Here is a 24,491-nt window from a genome sequence, read left to right as displayed (position 1 = left end):
GGACGCCAATTTTATATAATTGATTTGCTGCGTACCTTTATGGAGCTGATACTGATTGCCGAAAGCCTTCTGTATAAGTTATGACAATACATGCTATTAATAATAAAACTTTTTTTATTCGACTGCAAATTAGCTCTTGACTGCAATCTTATGATGCAGTCTAAAATGGTAGGTAGTTGGGGCTTCTATGGCTGTTTTATGTAACCGATATCCCTAATCTGTTTCTACGCGACATTGTAACAGAACGATTAATCGCTTGGCGATAATTCTCGATTCGATAATTCTTGTTAACTGGCCACAGCCGAAACCTCCCGCCTGTCACAACCAGAGATAATTCTGAAACTATGAATTCCCAAAGTGCCCTTCCACGGATCGTATCCAGGACCTCCCACTTACACCACAGTGCTCATAACTGAGCCACAGAGGTCGTCAAAGTTCTTATAAAAATAACATAACGGCATGTCTGGTATATATGAGAATTACACTACATTTACATTACATTACATTACATCAAGAACGGTTGGACCAATGTTTTTATTTGATTTTTTGGATTTCTCTTAGACCGGAATAGGAAAATATGTATTAAAATATACTATCATCAAAAAAAAAAGATCCACGGTACGAAGTTCGCCGGGTTATTTACTAAAGTGCAGTTACATTACATTATTTACTAAAGTATTGTCGTTTACTTTTACTACTTTAGTAAATAATGCAGTAACGCAGTGGCGTGCATAGAGGGTATGCACAGGGTATGCAGATGATATATTATGAAGAAAATCCTCAGTAGGAGCTATAAATACTTAATGGTAGGCTTTCTATAACTCTTACGTTGCATATCCTTAAGTTTTTTATAAATCGTATCGGAGATTTTCTTCATTTTATATCATCTGCATACCCTCTATGCACGCCACTAGCAGTAAGCAGTATCATTCTCATATCATCTTAGTTCATCGGACATATCTTGACGTCCGAAACGTTCTGGAACAAAATGTCAACAGCGTTAAAATAATATTGCTTTAAGCGATGGCAGTAAACCTCCTGTTCTAGATAATTCACGGATGCTCAACAAAGTTTCGCTTACTCAAGCAACGAGGTTAGAGCATCGTATTGCAAATCTAGGATGTAGCTTGGACGTCCAACATCGAATTTCTAATACATTTCGCCTGTTTCTAGCTTATAATTGGACACGGTTTCCGGCGAGTTAGGCCCGCATACCTTAGGATACCATCTTCCCACATTGGCGTCTTACTGAGATTTCTACGCTTTAAGATAACTGACAACTTCTTAGTGAATGTCTCAGCTAGGTTTAGCTAAATCAAAATGTTTTAGGTTACTTTGAATGTAACTTTAGTACATTCTTGACTTGCCGCGTTGGTGTAGTGGTTGTGAGGTACGTGTGATATGAGATGTTTGGTTTGTTTCCCAAGGTATGGATTTAATATATCTGTCATACTACAAAATGGTTAGCCCGCTACCATCTTAAGCTGCATCACCATCACCAACATCACCAAAGAGTGCAGTCAAAGGATAGCTTGTAGTTGTAGACAAAAAAAATATGTTTATTTTTAAAAATCAACTAATGAATTAGATCTTGGTTGCATTGCTTAAGGTCCGTCAAGTACCTTTAAAAAATATACAACATATTAGTCATTGCAAATGCCGTACAAAGATTATTCGCTTTCTGCTTCTATATAATCGGAAATGCAAATTTATAAATTGATATGTTCGTTCAACTATAATCGTTTCCTTTTCTAAATACGACACTGTCACTATCTGTTGTCTTCTCAGAGTGGTTTAATTCCTTTTTCTGTATAAGCAGTTAGTAAAAAATATGTGCTAATATTCCTACATTTATTAAATTAAAACGTCAAACCTAGTTCCCACGTTCTATAATTGATACATTTCCCTTTTTTGGGAATGAATTTGTTATTAAAATAATTTGTGATATCACTTTTCATAAAGCCACAATTTTTATATTACCTTCTTATTTCTGCCGCTAAGCAGCATTGTTGCAATGATATGGTCCTGCGTGTGTCAGGAAATAGGGAATTACAGCACTTTATTTATGATAAACCCGATGATTATATTAAATATATCAACAAACCATAGTCTGTATACTCATTGATAGCGTTTTGAAAATAGAATTATGGCCTTTCCTAGACTATCAAAAGATAATACCTATGGCGGTGACGGGAGTTTGACAAGATCGATTGGCGGGAAAGAAAAGTTAGGACGAATTTAATAATAAATCGTTACAAATTGGGAAAAGATGATTTATAATGTAAAGATAGATAGATTAAGTTCTGTAATTCCCTAACACGTGCATATATTTTACACTTGTCGTCCCACAAATAAACCAGTGCATCTCTTAGAATACAACAATGATCAAAATACGGCGTAACCTTTGTAATAAACTACCGACCTTTTGTGATAAAATACCTAGTAGTCAAGTTGGCAAAAAAAGGTCTTCCCATCCGGCCGCCTGGTGCTCTTTTAACGTTTTTGCACGTAATTTGGTGCTATATTTTTTTTGATAAATAACTCTGTCCATTCGTAATATTCGTTTATTATAAGTCTATGATGATATTTAAACTCCCAGGTAGGTAAAGCAAAGAAGTGGTTGGTTAAGTCCGCGTTCCAAGTACGAGATAATACGAGTTAAATTGTTCTGCCATTACAATTGATCAAACGGGGTAAAGCGGCAATCATCTTTATGGTACAGTTTATTTAGACAGTAAACAAATTCTGTCGTAGTTTTGCCGCAAACATACACCTTATGCCAATATCTATAGGTAATAAAATAGCGTGCGATAATGATTCCATTGTAAGCATGTAACCAACTCCAGTGTAATGTTATTAGTACAGTTTATAGACACTCATGGAACTTTATGGTCCCTTATTATGAATACAGACTGTTTTATTCAATTCAAATCGCAACCATTCAAGTAGCTATTGACTGTAAAACTACTGTTTTATACTTGATTGATTTGTTCGGTTTACATAGTTCATAGATTCCATAGTAACGGTTATTATATTTGGTTGGAGAGCTGGTAAACTTTTTGGGTAGATATTTATTTGCCGTAATTTATGTGTTTTTTATTTCACTAGTGTTATTTTTATTTGTATTAACAGCTGTTTTTTTTATAGAAAAATTAAAACAAAATGAAAAATTATTTATTTGTTATCTAAATTTAAAATTTGGACCTCCTTTTAAGTTTGGAAAAAAACTGTATTTGGAGGTCTCGCTATTTCCGATACACACACATATACTAATAACATGACTTAACCAATTTATTACATTTTACAATTTTATACTTTTTTGTGTGTGCTTTTACAAATTCCACAAGTGCTATTCTTATTTACATTATTGAAAAAATATATTCCCTTACTATTTCACGATACAGTAAAACAGCCGGGTTCAAAACTCATTAAGTACCTACTTTTATTTTATCGCTTCTATTTCACGATACGTTAAGACCATTATTATCTTCGTGTTTGGTTTTCTAATTAACCACAAGTGGGTAATAATTATGCAGTTATTGGTTTATGGCTAATAAATAATTAACACAACTGTAAAAGTACTTTAGTTGCGTACTACTACTGATCCAGACGCCGAAGTGGGTAGTAAAATTTTCTTAATTTTCACATAAACGTTTATAACGGAAAATGGGGTATAGTCTTTTTTTATTCATCTATAATATGGTAAAGAGTATTAACACTGGATCCATACTAATATATATGCGAATGTGTGTTTGTTTGCCTTCCTTTACGCCTTAACTAAGCACATTACTTTATTTTTGGTATAAAGTTAGTCAAAAGAACGGAGAACATTGGCTGCTTTTTATACCAGGAAAAGGAACTGTTCCCATGGGATTTAAAGCGTAAAAAACACGGACGAAAAACGCGGACAGTGCTATATTATAACAATATGGAAACTCTTCATCTTTCTTCTTCTGCTTGCGGCTCAGGTTCGCCTGCTCCCTGGTGTCACGTCGACCGGCTACGAACTATTGTGACGCCGTTGTCTAGATCTCCCAGCAAGCATTGGTTGCCTTCAGGAAAAGCAGCACTTTCCTTGCTGGAAGAAATTTAGCATCCTCTGGTTGCATTATGTGCTTCCCCAAAACAGTGCTGCGTTTATGCATCAGCGCGGGGCAGGAACAGATCAAATGCAGCGGCGTCTCCGCAGCCTCCTTACAGAGTCTACATAAATCTGTGACCTGCAGCTTTAGGTTGAACATAGGATACATAGGTTAAAAAAAAACGAAAAAGGAAAACTCTACTAACTCTATCCATAATTGATGAATTTCTTAATGATTAGGTTGCTGGGAATCTGACGGCTCCGCTTTCATCTCACGTAAAATAGAATAATAATTTTAATTATTGTTAAATTTTGATATTGGAAAAGAGCAACTGTTGTATTTCTTGGCGCCTTCTGTTTTGTAGAATCTGTTTGCATACCTATGGTAGAGTCACACAATACCTACTTCAAATTTTAATTTATTTAAGATTTCAAGTTTTAAATATGTTATTAAAAATTTAATTTTACTAACACGCATCAAGTTTTCGCACAGATAAAAAGTTTTTAAAAACATTAATTTATATATTCGGCTTTTTAATTTAAGAAATTTGAAATATTACTCGCCTTAACGGTGAAGGAAATATTATAAGGGTGGCTCGCAATTTTTTTGTAGATGTCATTTGGTTTTGTCAAAAAAATAAAAACAAATATATACATGCCTCATGGAAAGTGTTCGGAGCCTCTAAAGGAGTTTTCACTTCAAAAACAAGAGTTCAATCTCTTTTAAATCAATCATAAGTCGTCGGGGAACATAAAGATATATATACACTTAAGAACAGAACATTTAACACGAGTTCTATAAAGAAATCCGTGCTTTCTGTGTCGCATAGCGTCCAACGTCACACACTTACCGTTAAGGTGGTGCGGACCATCCTACGGTCATATATCGTCGCCGCCTCTTGCCATCGACCGATCTTTTTACATTACGCGATAAAATCTTCAATCATATTCCTATGAAGATATAAGAATTAAGAAAACACGTCTATTGGTACTGCAACATGAAACAATGAATACAAATAGGAAAATAGGCGGTGGAGTTAAAAAAAAAACAGGGGCAAAAATAATATTATTTTTATTTACTACAAAATTACCGATTTAAACGCTACGAATTATAATAAAGATACAACAATAAAATATTCTGAAACAAAACGTCAAAATAATACTGCTTTAAGCGATGTTAGCAAGCAACTTTGTAATGAAGTTTATATGCTTGCATGTAGAGTAATTTATAAATATCGAAAGAACTAACGTAGAAAAACTTTTGTTTGTGGACATTTTACAATTTTTAGCGTAAGTTTGAAATTCTTCAAAACGTATTCTTCAAAAAGGCATCAACGAAAGGTATTTCGTAAACGCACGTTGTTAGTTCAAAGGAACAATTAATTCGCTTCAAGACGCGTAAAACTCCGGTATCGTAGTCATATCGTTGTCGTCTAATGCAAACCAGCCCACGTATGTTGCTTCCAGTAATACAACGGATTGCGTACGGTTCATATTTTCGCTTTTACGTTCGCAATGTAGACTCGTGCTAAATTAGTTTTTGCCTTTGACGAGATCGGTGCGATTTTGAACCCCCGGCGCAAAAACGACGTGTTATGAGTTTGTCGTGTCTGTGTGTGGGTCTATCTGTGGCATTGTATTTCCCAAACAGATTTTAATTTTGTTTTTTTGCTTGAATTGTGTATCAGGCGGGAGTGTTCCTAGTTTGATGAAAATCAACCCAAGATGGCCGCCGCCAAAAAATGGCGAGTTAATTTATTTTTTTAACGACCCCCTTGATGTGGGTTTCAAATGAATGGTATTGTCTAGTGAAATAATGTACACAATTTTGACACTCGAGGGTTTTTTTAATTTTAAATTTTAAACAAAACCTCTTCAAAGTTATCACAAAAATTGTCGTAAATTTTCATTCAAAACTGCTTGCCTGTTGAGCTTGTGGTTAGCATGTTCAACTAAGGATTGCGATAGCCTGGGTTCGAATCCCGGGCCGGGCCGAAAAATTTAAAAGGTAATGTGTATTTTCTATTAAAGCATTTGATGTACCAGCTAATGTACATGCTAATCATGTACTTGCCACTGAAAACTTTTATTATGTCTAAAAAGTTTTTGTGCAGTGTAATGTGAAATTATGTTTTGTATCATTTACTTGGTCACCTGTTTAAGTTGCTTGTATTTTTTTACGCCCTGTTGAATACCAACTGAGAACATATTAGTAAAACAAATCAGTAGGGCGCCCATTCAATGAACAATAGGGGCCGAAAATACCGGATGATTTTTAAAATATAACAAGCGGAATAAAAAGAAAATGTGTCTTTGTTTCAAGGCAAAAAAGTATCTACACAAAAAGCTATAACGCGTAAAATCGTTTGGTGGCTATCGAGAAAATTCCGTACAAAAGGGCCAGAGGCGAAACGTTAACATTTCGAACAATGGGCTATTTCAACATTTTTGACTGCAAGGTGCCTTTGCAATATACACTCGGAGGTACATGATAATAATGTATGAAGCGTGTAAGAAAAACTTGATTGTTATTTTTATTAAAAATTATAACCCTCTTCCACTCGTTTCAACAAAAGAAAGGTTTAAAATTTTTGATCGAACTTAGGTACGAGTCAGAAATGATTTTCAAATTTAACATAAGATTAGCTAAGAAGTGGTTTTGATATAAAAAGTTGAATTCAAAATTTTGCAGTACAAATCACTGTTTTAACCCAATTCTAGGTTATATCTCATTTAGAACGTTTTGTAATAAAATTGTTTTTTATAAATAACATTGAAGTGTTTGAAAACGACCCTACTGTTTCTACAACGCGTATACTAGAAAAGATCGCCAGTTATTTGACGAAGTTAAAGGAAAACAATCCGTTAAGATTCGTCGACCTCATTAAATCAAGCTTGTACTTCAAAATAGTATTTAAAATCTAATTAAATTCGATGTAAATTATAAGCGAGTTCCTATAAATAAATCTTCCACAAGTGATAGAATCTCTTTTTTTGAGACAGTGAAACATTATAGTGAAATTCTATTACCGCCAGCCTCGCATATTACTATTACCAGCTCAAAAGAGCCGCTAATAATTCATTACCAGTTTCCTTTGAGTTTGGTTATCGGCCATAACCTCATGATAAATATATGGTATACCTATTACCTAAGGGGCACAGAAACCATAACATCATCATCAACAATCTCTGAATAAATTACTAATGAATTTTCTTGCTGAAATTACCAAAACCTTCGCGTGTGATTGATTGAATAACATGACTAATCGTAAAGCAAAAGATATTTGAGAGGTTTTGAAAGAAATATCACCACGGAGTTTGGTGCGGCTCACCCTAATTTCTTATATTTGTGTACTATTTCATGGCAAGTATTCGTTGTTAAGAAAACCAATAAATGGTATGTTACATTAGATTTCATTTAATGGACCAAAAAACCAGTGAAAATATCGCAAGTAGTATTTCATTATGCGAATGTATTTGTTTGTTCTTCCTTTGCGCCCTAATTAAGCATGCAATAAACTTGTTTTTTGGCATAGAGCTAGTTTAAATCACAGAGAGTAACATAGGTACTTTTTATCGTAGGCAAACAAATAGTTTCTCCAGGATTTGTAAAAAGCGAACGACGCTAGCAACAACTAGTATAGGTATATTTAGAGTCAGGAGTACCTAACTAAATTCCTTGTTATATTATTTTCCTGCGACTTAAACGATTTATCAATAATCGAGAAAGTTAACGCTACAAAAGGGGAAACTCCTATAAAAGCAAGAAGCATGATGATAAATCTGTCATCGGCATAGGTGAAGCCATGCTTGGATGTCACGCTTGCGGTCTTGCCTCGATGGTACGCCTGATAGAAAGTGAAGATGAAGAAGCCTTCAAGTTAGGACATGCATAGTTAATTATATTTACTCTCGCTAAAGGATAAAGTTCACTACGACTAAGATAATACAAATTGATTAGAAATGCTGTTTGCAATGTGGTTCTTTCATGGCTATTTGCTTTTATTAATTAAATAATCGCATAACATGAAATTTGGTATATTGATATATTATGTTTATCTTCATCATTTTATAAATTATCTAGCATCCCTCTGGCTCCGTTCGCAAAGGTATCCTGGAAGAGAAGGTATACTATTTCTGATAAGCTCGCATTTTACTTTTAATTTTTTTTTTTGTAATAAAGTTATTTTATTAAATAAATAAACAACTTCGTTAATTACTTAAAAATAGGTACGTATTTGGGCGACTTTCTACATGTATTTAATTTTTTAAAATACTAAAATTCAAACTGGATATTAATTGCAATTTTAAGTGTGGCTGAACATAAATTTCAAACAGGCTTCTACTGAGGCAAACGGGTTTACAGAATAACCGTTATCATAAAATGCGAGATAGATTTACTTAAATACCTATCTAGTAGGTAAGATATTAAAAAAGTAAGAAAACTATCAGTTAATTTTCCGGAATGTAAATCCAGTGAAAGATCGTAATTTTAGTCTATAAAAGTTCTAGAAGATGCAAGATGATCATCATTAAATAACTTGTTAGCACATTTCAAAACAGCCTATTAAAACCCGCTAGAATGTCTGTAACGTTTTTAGAGTTGAAAGTTTACGCACAAATTATGTTATTATGCGGTGAACATATGTAATACCACTTCAGGATATAATCATTGGTTATTAACCACTCTCATGATAGTAATATTTGAAAGTCTTAAGGTATGGAACGCATGTGTCACCGATTTTGATATATATAGCTCAGTCAAATCTTTTTCGCAGAAATGAAACAATTTTTATTGTTTTAATTTGATAGGTAGGGTTACTATCTAGTACCTTGGTCTTGAAATTAATGTCGTTCAAAGAATGCTCAGTTGAAAAAAGTATCAACTTAAAAAGTGCGCTTTGTTATGCAGAGAAAGGGAGAAGGCATGCTTTTTGTGAATACTACTGGCGTTTTTGCCTAAAAAAGGTGCCAAAATTAATCTGCTAACTTCCAATATCATTTTCGAGCAAATCTTTTGAACTTAAGGACTCTGCTGCATTGGAAGACAGTTCCCTTCTATTAATGATAGAATAGAATAGAAAAACTTTATTGCAACACAACACAATAGGAAAAATACAAGGAAAACAGTAATAGTACTTAGTGCTAGGGTGCAAAGGCGGCCTTCTCACTAAAAGTGATCTTTTAAAGGCAACCTGAGCGTACGAAGCCGATAAAAAAGTGGAAAGTGGATGGTGCATAAAGTATGTTACAAAAAAATAAAATAAACTTACATGAACATACATACCACATTTACATAATAACTACACAAATACCAATATTAATTTATAAATACTATAATAGATATATAAAATTTTGCATCACTGGCAACAAGATGTAGACGGTAGCGCAAAAATTTAGACCTTTAGATACTAGGAGATATAGGGGAAAGTTGAGAAAATTCTGTATTTTTTTTATAATACTAACTATATAGTTAAGTAGAATCTTTGGAACTCGATTAGGATAAACACTGTAGAAATGGTTACAGGTATACATATTAATTTCACAACAAGAAAATAGAGCGAATTTTCTATAACGTTTATCCATTTTACAAACTAAAAAATGAAACAGCCTTTTATTTCTCAACAACACAAAATTTCTTTATTTAAAAAAAAATTGGATTGAAATTATTTTGGAATCATCATGGAATAATTTCAAAATAAATTAAGAGTAAGTTTAAACTTAAATTTAGAATAATTTTAAAATAAATTCGACTATATTGTAATGCCGTGACGGGGTTTTATGTTCATATGCCTAACTACTTACTGTAGATTTAAAAACTAAATCAAACTGTTCTCTACATAGTATCAAACAAAGTAGCTTTCCGCGTCTGTTTACTTATCCGCCATCTAATAATGTTCAATGTATATCATGGAATTCCGCAAAGTAACGCCTGTTTTTTCTATCCAGTAGCATGTTACTCGTTTTTCTCTGAACTAATTTTTTTCTTGTTCTAGATCTCGTACGCTGTACAGTGGTGTAGTGCAGTGACTCCGAGGATATGTGTTGTACCGAGCGCAGGTGACAATAGTGTTTACATGTCAGTGAGTGGTGGACGATGATCGGACGGGGTTGGAACACGAGCCGGCGGAAAATTAAAGACTGGTGAGTTACTGAACCTAATTAATTCTTAAACTGCTTGTAAATCAGTATTAATTAAAATGGTCTGGTTTTTCATCATCGCCAAAGCATTGCGATACTTATCTAAGTCTGAACTTTACACGCTCGCATTTAGACTCGTTTTCGGGTCTCGAAACATTATCGGAATACCTTTCCGAAATCCGAGTTAGCCCCCATTCTCTGCCCTTCTTGCATCCTTCTTCCGGGTGTCGTACGAGGCGGCTTAGGGCATTTAACGGAGAACGGGCTGCAAGGTTTCCGTATTACATTAAAAAATATGAATTAATTAATTTTAAAATACCCACTTTAAATATAAGGGAATACTGATTCTTTTGGTTATTAATTTAATTAGAGCCAACTAAAAATTTCAAAATAGCAGAGTGCGAAAGTTCTGTGTGCCCATAAAATGCTAGGTGACTAACGTAGCATTTTATGTCGTATTTTAGTACAACGTTCTGAAATAGAATCAGATCATATTACACACTTAACTTAATTTAAATTATTTATTGTTAGAAAGAAGAGATGAAGTAAAAATAACTTTCCCAATAAACATTATTTGATATTTTATTTATCATTCTTAATCACCCACTTTAACTTGTACCCACCCACTGAGGCTTGTACGTAGTAGTACGACAAATGTTTAATGTTCTTCAGATGCTCTATCGTGTGATTAGGTTTAGAAATGTAGCCTCAGTAATAACAGGTATACGGGTAATAAAATCGCGCGTTAACCGATAAACAATTATTGCGTAACCAAATGCCTATTTAGTTTACTTCCACAGTACGGAACCCTACCTCTTACTCAATTTTGACGACCTCCCTGGCGCAGTTCTAGGCGCTGTAGAGTTATAACTGGGAGATCCCGATTTCTGCTGGTTAAAAATAGGTATTATTGTCTGGCCTGGTGGGAGGTATTATTCGTGGCTAGTTACAAACCTACCGACAAAGTCTTGCAGCCACTCAGTTTAGCGATTTGGTATGATGCCGCGTAGAAACCACAGGGGTAAAGGTTTAATGAAACTGTCACATCTCGAACAGCTACCTATCTCGCTATCACCTTAGGACTGCATCAGCACTTACCATAAGGTGAGATTGGGCTTACCTGTTATCATCATTATCATTTGACGGCCGATTGGCGCAGTTTGCAGCGACCCTGCTTTCTGAGTCCAAGGCCGTGGGTTCGATTCCCACAACTGGAAAATGTTTGTGTGACGAGCATGAATGTTTTTCAGTGTGTGAATGTTTTCGGTGTTTATATGTATATTCTAAGTATTTACGTATATTATTCATAAAAATATTCATCAGTCATCTTAGTACCCATAACACAAGCTATGCTTACTTTGGGGCTAGGTGGCGATGTGTGTATTGTCGTAGTATATTTATTTATTATTTATTTATCACCAAAGCTCTACAACCCTGGGTGAGCGTTGTTTCGATTAAGCAAATTACTCCATCGGAAGCAGATTCATTTCAAGTCCGAAAACCCAAAACCCTCATGTCCTTTACACTTCTTCACCCCTAAGACATCCTCGGCCTCCCTCAACCTCTTGAGCTAACTTGTAGTGAACTTAAAAACCTCGGAAACTTTTCCATTCCGTTCCGTTCTTTTCCATGATGGTATTTGTTTACAGTAATAACCTCGATACCATATTTATCATTCTAATTAATTGATCATAACAACCAATTACCGGCCCACTACAGGACACAGGTCTCCTACCGCTGCTTCAGTGCAGATTGGTGGACTGCACACACCTTTGAGAACAATATGGAGAACTTTAAAACATGCAGGTTTCCTTACGATGTTTAACTTACCTTAGAAGCAAGTGATAATTTAAAACACACTTAACTTAGAAAAGTTAGAGGTGCGAGCTGTGATTCGAACTCAGGCTCCCGAAAGTGAAGTTGAAGTTCCACCCACTGGGTTATCGCCGCTAAATCAATTACTAATAAAAGCTTGCATACGTCAAGGCTATAAGGTAAAGCAAGTACCTTCTGTTCAGTGTTCCGATCCTGTGATTAGGTTTTGAAATGTAGCCACAGTAATAACAGGTGTGCGGGGCATAAAATCTCGCTAGTTGCACTTTGTCGTTCGAGTTTGAAATTATTCCTAAGGGCGCTATCACATCAGCGACTTGGGGGCGAATAGCCGCCTTCTAAAGCCTTTTAATTACTTATGCTTTCTTAGGCCTTTCGCACAATAAGCTACGGAAATCTTCAATACTAATGTTTTGAACTTCGTCGCGAATATCTTGTTGTGCACGGTACACATGGCATTGATTAGCAAGATGCGACTTGTCTTTTCGGCCACTATAGACGTAGCCATGTCAGCGTCATTAAGTATCAGATGTTCAATGTAAGTCGTGTGCGTCGCGGACATAAATTAATTCCTTGGGATTATTTTTAAATCGCTTGCAATAAATCAGTTATCGTGGTCACTCTCTTCCAGTATCCAGTATATTAGCGGATAATTAAATCTACTAATTTTTCCTAAAAGTTTCCTGCGTCTTCGGAGTAATAATAGTTTTATCAATCACAGTAATGCGCACTCGCGACTTATTTACGGTCTGCTGTTTGATGGGATGTCTTTTATAAAACTGCTATACTCCTAACAGGTTAGCCCGCTACTGTCTTAGACTGAATCACCACCCCCAGATGATATTGAAGTCAAAGGCTAACTTATGGGATGTACGCGAATCTTCGCCTATATTTCTGCCCAGGGTTTGGCGATATTGGAGTACGCAATTAGGGCCCTCGTTTTCGCCTTCTAAACAACGTCTTTGCTGGCTTAGATGCTTTTCAGAAGTTGAATCAGTGTGATCTAGTTCATGTTTTACACTTTCTAAATTGAATTTGTATAATTCTTTGTATTTTTTGATATAATGTATTAAAAGTTGCACGCGCGCTATAACATTGTCAATGTGATAACGCTCTAACTCCACTGAAATTGCAGTGCGCGGCAGTTAAATTGCATTGGTATTGTTATGAGCCATTCAGTCGTATTGATGACCTGTGTACGGGTTGATTGCTTTGGTTTAGTGGTTAGGATGCTCATCCCGAGGTACTAGGTTTGATTTCAACGGTTCGGAGCAACAAATTGTAACATATTGGATTAACTGTTGTCTTCTCCAGTGTGCAAGCTAAATATATACCAAGTTTAATTAAGACTGGTGCAATTTTTTTTTATTCTACTACAATTCAGCCCTTGATTGCATCTCACCTGGCGGGCTAACCCGTAAGGGTTCTTCCTATGCCAGTTTTATTTAAACTACCAAAAATCATAAAACATAGGGGAAAAATAAACAAACTCACTATCGCATTTTTTTTATATTATAATAGGTTCCTCACTTTAACTCATCAAGCGTTTCTAATTGATGAATTTCATAATGACGTCCACTTTCATGTCTCACAAGATATAATAATGATTGTTAAATTTGATAATATCGATGTTGGATAAGAGATAATGCTTATTTTTGTCAGCCTCGGTAAGAACTGCCTTCTGAAATGATGGTAGAGTAATATCTCTACCATCATTTCATGTCATTACAAATAAACAGAAAAAATAAAATAGCATCAGGTTATGGTTCGAAAAGCGCTAATGAAACAACTGACTAAATTTTCCGATTTTTTTTATTCGATTTGTTATTAGCACTTACCCGCTTTCGTCCGCGCTTATTTCGGGTACTTAAACATATTTTGGGAAAATAAAGCATAAAAAAATATGTCAAAGGAATTAAAAAATATGTTTTTGGGTGGACTACCACTTCAAAAATACTAAACGCCCTATATGATAGACCTACTTTATATACATAACCTGATTATATACATAAAATTTCATTAGAATCGGGCAGCTCATAAATTGTCTGTTATGATATCTTTTAAAAACTTGAATATAACTTAGGTATAATTTGTAGGTTCTTAATTAAAATAAGATATTATGTCGATACATGTATTTTTGGGATGTTCGGTATTCTCACTAGCAAACTATAATATAGAAAATTTATTCCCAGATCTTAGGAATCTATTCCCAGATCTCATTATCATGGTTACTTTTTAATAACTTACAGCATCATCATCAACAGCCTATAGGCTATAACAGTAATATTGCTGGACCAAAGGCCTCTCCCAAAGGGGTTACCTGCCTTCCTTCTTCCTTCTTGATGAACTGTATTCTGATCAGCCGTCACCACACGGTACTCACATCATATCTATTTATATTTTATGAATCGAGCGTATATCCTCTAAATTCCTTTTTCCTATGAGTAGAGGCATGTGCCGACAGTAAGAGTTCAATAGGCTAAGGATAATAATTGAAAATATAAAACTGAAAGAGAATTCGATGCACCTAAATACAAGCTACAAAGAAAGGAGGACGTTCTTAAATCGATTATAAAAAATTTTACAGTTTGGTTCTGTAAAAAAATTATCATCTAAGTAAAAGAAATTGGGAAAATTCGGTACGAAGTGCTTCTATTACTTTGTTTACTTGCGTTCCTGACATGTATCAACATAGCCATGAAATCATTTTTATAATAATAGAGCACTTTATTAATTAGTTTCAATTTTATGTAAAAACAAATAAATATATTTGTCGCGTACATTTCGTAACTTATAAAGTGTCTGTTTTGATTCGTTTTTTAATAATATTATTTAGTCAATTGAAAACACAACTACGTTTTTTGATTATGAAATACCAGAGGTATTAGATAGGAATCCTTGCATTATTTTTTATAAAGTTTGCAATAATTCAGTGTGAAAGGCAAAACAATGAAAACTATATAAATCTTTCGGGCAAAAGCTGCCGCCAAGAGTTAATGAATTCACCACAGGTAATAAAATCGATTTTCGCATATCCGGCAATGTTAGCTTTAGGCGGTTCTCACACGGAGTTGCCGAAAGCAGATTTCATGAAGGATAAAGGTTGCGTTGGTATGGATAAAATATATTTTGTAATATGGAGCTGTTTATTAATCTTTTCTTTTAATCAACTTCTTGAGTGGTTTTCTCTTTTGTGTAACTAGTTACCCGCTGTTTCAGCCGCGTTAATTAAAGGTCATAACGTAATGTTGAAGCGGTATTATAGCTCTTTGGGTATATATATGTATATAATAAGGGAGCACCCGGCACGCGCCTCTGACTTTTTGGAATTTAAGCAATAAAATTACATTTGCTTTAACGGTGAAGGAAAACATCGTCGTCTAACCTGCTTACCTGAGATTACAGTCCTCCATAAAGCTCTCAAAGGCGTGTGAAGTCTACCAATCCGCACTTGACCATGTCCTGAACTACGTCCTAAGCCCTTCTCATTCAGAGAGGAGACCATCAATGATGAATGTAATGATATTCATTGGCCTTTGTAGTAGTAAAGCTTTTTTGTAACAGCGCTCGTACAGGGTAGTAATGTAACTGTACTGTGTTGCAATGTTCTGTTCCGGTCAGAAGGCCGTTATGAAATAACAGGCACATGAGGCTTAACACCTTCTTCTTCTCTTCTTCTCTCTGGGCAGTTTCCGCACGTAAGCGCTTCGCTTGTTGTACGTAGAAATTTCCCGCTGTTGCTCGCTACTACAGCCATCCAAGATCATTCCATAATCCAAGCATACCGCCCAGGTTGTTGAGGACTTCTGGGATAGTGGCTGGTGAACCCAGGTAGATCTCGCGTTGCTATGTCACGCCCGTGCACTCCAGCATCACGTGCGTAGGTGTTTCGAGGCTTAACACCTATGCCTTAAATGGATGAACACATGGCGGAATGTTGCGGGACGTGCACTTTATTTATAATAATAATAATAATATCGTTTATTTCTTTCATCAAAATTGCACATATAATGAGTTGACGAACTGGCTACCCTAGCTAGATTTTATCTGTGTTAAGGATAACCAGCCCTCGCCCCCGGAACATACATAGACAGATTAAAATTAAAACATTACTATTATGTTGCCTTAATTGTAACTTAAAAGAAAAAAAAAGGAAATAAAAAAAAATAAAAAAATTACATGGCCCTTTGAAATGTTGCTCTTCGTCTTGTTTATAGGCGATTCTTTTGCTCTTACAATCAGCTGGGCCATCTTCTTGGACCGTCAATTATCTATATAAAAAAAGACCTCTCGCTTTTCGTCGTCCCTTATCATTAATGTTTATTTTACTCCTTAACTATGCCACCAAAAAACACGCTGCATAGGCATGGTTTATCTACATTCTTCATAACACTGTCTTGATAATAAACGGACAGTTTTTCATATTTTATCCATAAAAATGATAATTGAAAATCACATTTTATTTTTAATCAAATAGACCTACCAGTATTATTGGGGAAAATAATAATTCTGTATGTCTGACCAGTTAAACAGTACAGGTGGATTAAACTGATCACGAACGATTGTTTCTGCTAGCTATTCTTAAAAAATATCATAAATTTAGGGTGAAATTTTGCTATTATAAAAAAAATTATATTACCTATTAGCTTTTGGATAAAATAGATGATGCTAATGGCGAAATAAATATTAAAAACAGTTCAGCTCTTTGAAAGTATATAAATGAAATGTTAAGTTCAATTTTTGATTTGGTAAAGTTTAAAAAATTATAAATTTTCATTCCCTATTGGATGCTTTAGGAGTTGTAATTTTTAAAGTTTGTGAAACACGTAATTTTTATTTTTTATCGAAAACCTAAAATCAAAGTTTCATGGATGTAAATTGAAAAATAAAATATAAATGAAGTATTTTATACAAACTTTCATCCCCCATTTAACCCTCTTAATGTTGGAATTTTTAAAAATCCTGTCTTCACGGATGCTTACGTTGTAATAACTATCCGTGTGCAAAATTTCAGCCGATCCGTCAAGTGGTTAGAGCTGTGCGTTGATAGATCAGTCAGTCAGTCAGTCACCTTTGCCTTTTATATATATAGATAAATAAACGAATCTTTAATAACTTATCTAATAGTTAAAGATATATAAATGTCCTATGGTAGATGTTAAGATGCACTGATGTTTGTTGGCATTTATTTATTTCATCTTGTGACAGTGAGTGTCTCTGGGTGATCATAAAAAATAACGGCGAAGGCTTTGTAATTCTCTACCTAATTTAGTTGTGGTTTAATAACAGAAGAGATTTTTACTGCTAATTAGTAAACCATTTTCAGCATCTAATATTATATTATAAACACCGATTTGTGCAATGTTTCTTAGCTGGTTTGCGTTATTTTATATTTTTTAATTAAAAATACACTTGTTAGTTTGGGCAATCTCTTAATACAGTAAGGCTTTCAAATCGGTTCACTTAAATTCTGTTCACTTTGGTTAATTATCTTTTGAATAGTACAATAGTTTGACAGCCGGTTGGCGCAGTGGGCAGCGACCCTGCTTTCTGTGTCGAAGGCCGTGGGTTCGATTTCCACAACTGCAAAATGTTTGTGTGATGTACATGAATGTTTTTCAGTGTCTGGGTGTTTATCTATATATTGTGAGTATTTATTGTATTATTCATAAAAAAATATTCATCAGTCATCTTAGTACCCATAACACAAGCTACGCTTACTTTGGGGCTAGATGCCGATGTGTGTATTGTATATTTATTTATTATTACAATAATTGTTCAAAAATTTTAACGAGTTCGTTTTCATTATTTGTAGACTGTGTGTCAATCGAGCAACTTTTGCGTTATTGTTAAAGTGCGAACTAAAATGTTTGTTTCATTTATGTTTTAAATTTGACTAATAAATGAATAACTTAGTTGTAAATCAACTTAAAGTTAAAAAGTTTTACAGAAAAGCAAGTAGAGATGCACCATACAAATTTGATTGATGAAAACGGCATTCCCGGATGGACGTTTATAATTAATGCAAAAAATTGCGACGCGGCGGGGATTTCTAAGGGCTTCATAAAATAATTTTTGTACGAAGTTTCCTGTTATTTTGCACGAAAGTTCCAGAGCCTATTACTCAAGTGTCGTTTACGTGCGTACTATGATGAATTATATACTAGATTTGATGTCGTCAGAAAGTGTACGTTAAGAAAAAATCTCAATTGGCTGCCAATTGTCGTTACTTTACTGGTGCCTAACAAAGTGTTCATCCTTTTTAGAAACTTTATTTTTGCTTCACTTGTATGTTTTTTATATTAATTATTTATTTATCAAAAAAAACAGATATAAGAATATAAAGATACGGAAATAAAACTAGCCACTCTTGCTTTGTCTAATTTAGGATGATTCTTTTAAAAAGTGCACGCCCGTAAAGTTTCGTACTTTTTCCGGTAAAATATAATACAGATAAATGTCGTACTTCATTGATGGGTACTGCCTACTTTGTGCATGCATGCACGTTTTCTAATCGTTTGAAAAAGCAATAAAAGGGAGGGTTTATTTTATTTTAAGTAAGGCTATTCTAATTATAATAATATTTTTATACACTCAATTTATAATTATCCACTCAATTTATAAAAACCAACATCCGACACCTAGTTCATTATAAATCGAAGCGTGCGTTACATACCGCAAAAAGGTTATTTTTTTAATTCCTGACGGTAAGGCGGCCACCTTAAGCATTGAATTTATAATAGATTTTTAACAAAAATATAAGTAAATAAAAGAAGTAATTTTTGCTTAAAACTCTTCATATAAAACATTTTATAATAATTAATTGAAATGCTACCGACCGACGTCTTTATCATTTCTATTTAGGGTCAGAATCCACAGGTTATATATGTATTAAAAAATTTATTTATGATGGTGTTCTATCAAAAAATTGTGCAGTTAGGTATGAAAAATATATAAACATTTGTAATGCGGCTAAGCGGTTTATAAAACTAACGGGGCTAAGTAACGTTCAGTTAGTTTACTAGTACATTTGTAGTGTAAGTTTAATTTTAATTATTAGTATACGCTTCTGTAGCTTGTTGTGTTCGGTAGATATGTTGTGCTAACACTCATTGGAGTAGCAAATTATTTCTGCGTATCTTTCTAATTTTCAGTACTAGATAAAAATATTATAATCTACAATGTTAATGACACTTTAGAAAAATAACTAAAGAAAAGTTGATAAAATGCATCGGAAACTAATAAAGAGTACGAAAGAGTAAACAAATATACACGTCAAAAACAATTCGTTCAAATTTTACATAAAAATTCCATCGTATTAAGAACAGAGGTCTTTTTGAAAGTCGCATAAAAATACCCGAAAATTCAATTATTCAGAGGCTTACAAAAAACTTGTCGATTTGATTGCTACGTAGCCCGTGAAAGGTCAGCTTAAAGACAACGATATATTATTATGGAGGTTAAATTTATCGTTTCTCATTCATAAGATTGTATGTAACGATAAAACCACAGTTTAAATTCACCAATGCGTGTGGTAGAGGTATTTTTTCAATGAAAAGTTAATGTACAATTTTCACTTTGAATATGGTCGTATATTTTTATGTACACGTTCGTACGTGTATAATTTTTACATTATACACGTAGTTATCAATTAAGCTTGGAATAAAATAGAGGTTTCCCTGTTGAATTGAGGTTGCTTGAAAAAATTAAAGAATTATGCAAATGTTTGCAATATGATTATGTTTATTCAAATAACTAGCGATAGTCTGCAACGTCGTCTGAGTAAACTTCTGATTATCTTGCGACGTGAAAATTTATCGCGGTAACATATGCCTGTCTCTAGAAAGCACAGATGTTCTATAAGTAAAAAACGGTTCACTTTCGGGAACACCTTGTTTGAATTTGGACACGCACCTCTTAACTAGGAGTTATATATCAGTTGTTTAAACGACGAAAAAAATCATAAGCGCCATCTATTCTTTATAGCTTTTAGTTGTTGTAGATCTTTTTGTGACGTAGCTCGTGCGGGATAATAACCATTATTTCTGAGGCTAAGCTGCATTGGGTTTGGTTGCACCGTCAAAACCATTGCAAATAAAAAAAATGACTACTACTTGCGTAAATATATTATTGACTTTAAATTAAATGGGACTTTTTGTAGTAGAAATTTGTAGGTACTGGTATCATTCTATGAAATGCCACGGGAGTTCAAATTTCTGCACGATAGGTGGCGAGCTAATGAAGCGCGATGCGTTCTCGCCACCACGCATTCCTCGGCATAATAATGCACTTTCGTTTCGAGCAAAAAGTCATACGATTTTTCATTGCACGATCGCTTGCGGCTTGCGGTTGGGTGTATTAAGAGCAGTCATTACTGAATTGTATCGGAAGTGCCTTGTGTATTGAAATGCTATGGCGTCTACTGTTGCCGCGGTTTGATCACAATGTAAGGGGAAAATTGTTACTCCGGTTCTACTGAAAATGAAATAAGACAGTAACTTTTCCTTGTTTTACTAGCAGTTCTTCGTCCGCTTTTATAGCGGTTTTTGTTCACAAATCCCTTGGGAGCTATTTGTTTTTTCCTGAGATTAAAGTAGTCTATGGTAGTCTACGTCTTTTCTCTAATAATAATTAGCCTTTATTAACAATCTTATTAATTACATTTCAACTTATTTCTATTTAGTATTTCCAATGTAAAAACTGTTTTGGTAAATAATTACGTTTTATACTAGACATATGCATTCGCAAGTGTTCCCCATAAAGATCTATCCCTTGCTTTCCTCTTCCAAATTTTGCTGAAACTTTTTTAATACCATCTTACCACCTTTTTTAATAATTAAATTGCCTTTCAAGTAACTCTATGACCAAAATCAAGTTTATTGGTTGCTTAGTTAGGGCGTGAAGGAAGGACAAACAATCAGATAAATACACAAACAAACATTTTTTTTTGTATAGTGATAGTTGACAGACCAAGCAGACCGCCCACCTGGTCTCTAAAAACCGTCTCTAAAAAAGGCAACACTAAGTCGGGAATATAAGGAACTCGTCCTGCAATGCAATATACCGCCCTGTGTCTCCTATCCCGAGACGTAGGTGTTAAGCGTCATGTACGAGTACCTATAATTACGACGGCAACCACGCCCTTCAGACCGGAACACAGCATTGCAACAATGCTGCTTAGCGGCAGAAATAAGCACGGCAGTAGTATTTCCCCGGAAGGTTTCTGCCGCAAAAAGCTTTACTACTAAGTTTTCGCATTTATAATATGAGTGAGGATTTCTTGTTGTGGTTTAAGCACAATGTGGGAACTATTGCTACCCTGGTTCTACTAAAAAGCGAGTTTTTGTAATTTTAAGTTGACCATTGGAAAATAGGTAAAGTATGGCTGCCAGTATTTGACGATAATATCCGAAATGCACCAGACGCCACGAAACCAAATGGCTCGCTCGAAGGGGCGTAATGTATTTTCTCTGCGTGACGATTTCTACCTGTTGAGTTGAGATGACTTACGACTATTTATTTGATAGCTTTAAAGGATTACAGGGTATTTTATATTTATTTCATTTGATACCTCCAGGTGCTCCTGACAAAAGAGATATTAACAGACACATACAGACTAACAAACAACAATGTATCCTTTTTGCTTTTGAGCTACGTAACCCAAAAAAATTATCAAGTCGGATAAAAATTAGGTATTAGGTAAATAAATATGGTGTCGTATACGTCTGCTGCATCATGGGAATGATGAGTTCCATGATACTAATGAAATCCTTTTGGTTTCGGGGTGGAAAGCTCCTTACGAGATACCCGGCTTCTTGGGTTCGGGTTATGTGGTATTCTCAAACCCCTTCAGTGGAAACCCTCCACACATATATACTTGACGTTTCAAAAGTGCTTATATTAGGCCTACTTGAAATAAATGAATTTTGAATTTTGAATTTTTTGTGAAACTCCAGAATCTCCGTAGAACAAATTTGTCTCAGTCTAATGCAATACTCATCTCGGGGAAAACGGTCCCCAAACCGCAGGGCAGTTTGTGCCAGAGCTCTCACTCTGACCAGCCACGATCCCGAAGTCTCATCTCATTTCTTTCGTCCCGAGGACTACGGGCTGTCAGTCCAGGATGGCAGCACCACCTTGCGGTCTCCGACCTTGAGAAGGATCGGCTCGCTCCCTGTCTCGCTCATCTGCCTCCTTCTTGACCATAACAGTACCAAAGAAGGACACCGCCGCACATGCTTCATCCTTCGTTTATGAGATCCTGGTACTTTCACAGTACTAGAAATTATTAATTATGCTTCTAATTTCTAATTACACACAATATGTTACAGCGAAAGTTCACCTAGCATTAATAAATCGTATATGCTTTCAATATTATAATCGTTATACTTGTACAGCTAAGCTAGCATTATTGTACAGAAATCTAGACTTTAATACCAGTGGTTTCATACCGTACCGATAGGTAACGTGCAATTTGACGTATAACATGTTTGCTCCGTACTGTGTTTAAGAGATTTACTCTTCACGCATATGCTACGCTTATTGGCTGGATTGATGGACGTAAAATGCTGACTATTAAAAAAACTCTATTAAAAATTTAAAAAGCTAATAGCCAGTAAAGCTGTCAAAAATTACTTCAATGAAAAATGTATCTTTAAGTACCATTAATAAGAAAATAAATAACAGTAGGTACGTACGAATAAATAGTTCGGGTAGCCATCGAAATCTGTAGAACGTAAGACGTTTGCTTAGGACAAATTATCTGCGTGTGCAAAGACACAGTAAATGAAAACTATGTAGGTATATAATAAACTCAAAATCAGCTGACTCAGTATATGGATGAGATTAAAGAAAATGAATGAAAAATTTGGTTTCTTATGAGACTGATATTAATAAAAAGGGTCCAGGAATTCGGCAAAACAGTTAACATAAGAACTTAAAATGGAATCAAAAGATGAGCACTCTTGAAGTTTGTTTTGTACCTATGAAATTTGTCTCTTTAACGTGAACGCATGGAAATGGAGTCATTTTAATCGACTTCTGGAAAACAGGATCTGTTTTTTAAGACAGTCAGAGCGAGTACTAATTTGTTCAACTTTTTTCCAACCATTCCTCAAATAAGAACCATCAATGTTAAAATCTCAATTGAAATCACACAGTGAAGTCTGTCATACTTACATGGTAGTACTTATTATATTGTACGCACCGAAGCCACTATAACAACGTGTTGGTACGACCTAAACCGTTTCAATAAAGACATTATCGACAACGGACTATGCAATTTCTCATTCTTGTCTATGTGAGCTCAAGGGAAATTAAACTGTATAGGTGTAAGGTGCTAACTATTAAAAATATTTCATAGAATAAAATGATTGTAATCTTTATAAGAAGCGGGTATAACTCAGTGGGTGGAGCTCAACTATACTCTCGGGGGCCTGAGTTCGAATCCCAGCACGTACCTCCAACTTTTTATGTGCGTTTTAAATCATTTAAATGCCACTTGCTTCAATGGTGAAGGAAAACATCGCGAGGATCCTGCACCATCGCGAGAGTCCACCAATCCGCACTGGGCCACCGTGCTGGACTACGGCCTTAACCCCTTCTCATTTTGGAAGGAGACCCGTGCCCTGTAGTGGGACGGTAATGAGTTGATACGATGATGATGAATATTTATTATAATTATTATTGTGGTAAGGATTTGACTAACCCTTCCAATGCATTTTAATATTATAATTCAAATCGAAAGGGTGTCTGTTTGTTTATTTCCTTGCTAGTTACCTCCAAAGCCGTAACCGCTACATCGATCTCGATGAATGAGATTTGGCACAGAGATAGATTGAATTCTGCTGGACATAGGACTTCTATCACTCAAAATCTAACGGTTCTCGCGGATTTCCGAAAAAACTGTTATGAACTCGGACGAAGTAGTGAGCTACAGCTAGCAAAATATATTTCATAAAACTAGGCCATTATTGGTAAACAAAATTTTTTTTATTATTTTTTTCACGTTCTTATTTATTTCGTTGCTTTAGAAAATAAAACATGATCCATTAATAATAAAAATTATACAGATCTATGCAAAAGCGGTTAAGCGGGAAATTTGTCAACACAGTAACACTTCTGTCTGTGTATTGTTTGGAAGTAAACGTTCTACACACGACTTAGGTCGCATATCTAAAACTTATTTGCTATCATGTAAGTATTGTTTTTTGGAATTTTAGTAGTCTTTGCTTAATAGGAAAAGCATTTACCTCCATTTGTTATAAAGCTTATAAGTAATTGTAAAATTATATCGAGGAAATTATATTTACAGTAATTGATAAATTAGAAGATATCTAATTTGCTAAATTTAATTTTGAACGCTAAAATAGCTTTCACCAATTAGCTTGCTAGTTACTATTACTATAGCTAGAATTATAATTTATTATTTAAAAAT

At 34.7% G+C, this 24,491-nt stretch overlaps 1 protein-coding gene across 2 annotated transcripts in view; it reads left to right on the top strand.

The window, feature by feature from the left end:
• Nucleotides 1-24,491, top strand: part of LOC120627153 (cuticlin-1) — a 133,260-nt gene that overhangs the window by 25,418 nt on the left and 83,351 nt on the right. The window contains exon 2 of one of the 2 annotated variants that reach the window (XM_039895026.1): nucleotides 10,078-10,225. In XM_039895026.1, coding sequence (XP_039750960.1) covers nucleotides 10,179-10,225 — 47 coding nt within the window. In that variant the 5' untranslated portion in view covers nucleotides 10,078-10,178. Of the gene's footprint in view, nucleotides 1-10,075; nucleotides 10,226-24,491 lie in introns of those variants that run through there. The other variant, XM_039895027.1, reaches the window with a different exon arrangement.

The sequence above is a fragment of the Pararge aegeria genome, chromosome 10 (assembly GCF_905163445.1).
Source record: "Pararge aegeria chromosome 10, ilParAegt1.1, whole genome shotgun sequence".
In the NCBI taxonomy this organism is placed as follows: Eukaryota; Metazoa; Arthropoda; class Insecta; order Lepidoptera; family Nymphalidae; genus Pararge; species Pararge aegeria.
This window is presented reverse-complemented; position numbering and strand designations above follow the sequence as displayed.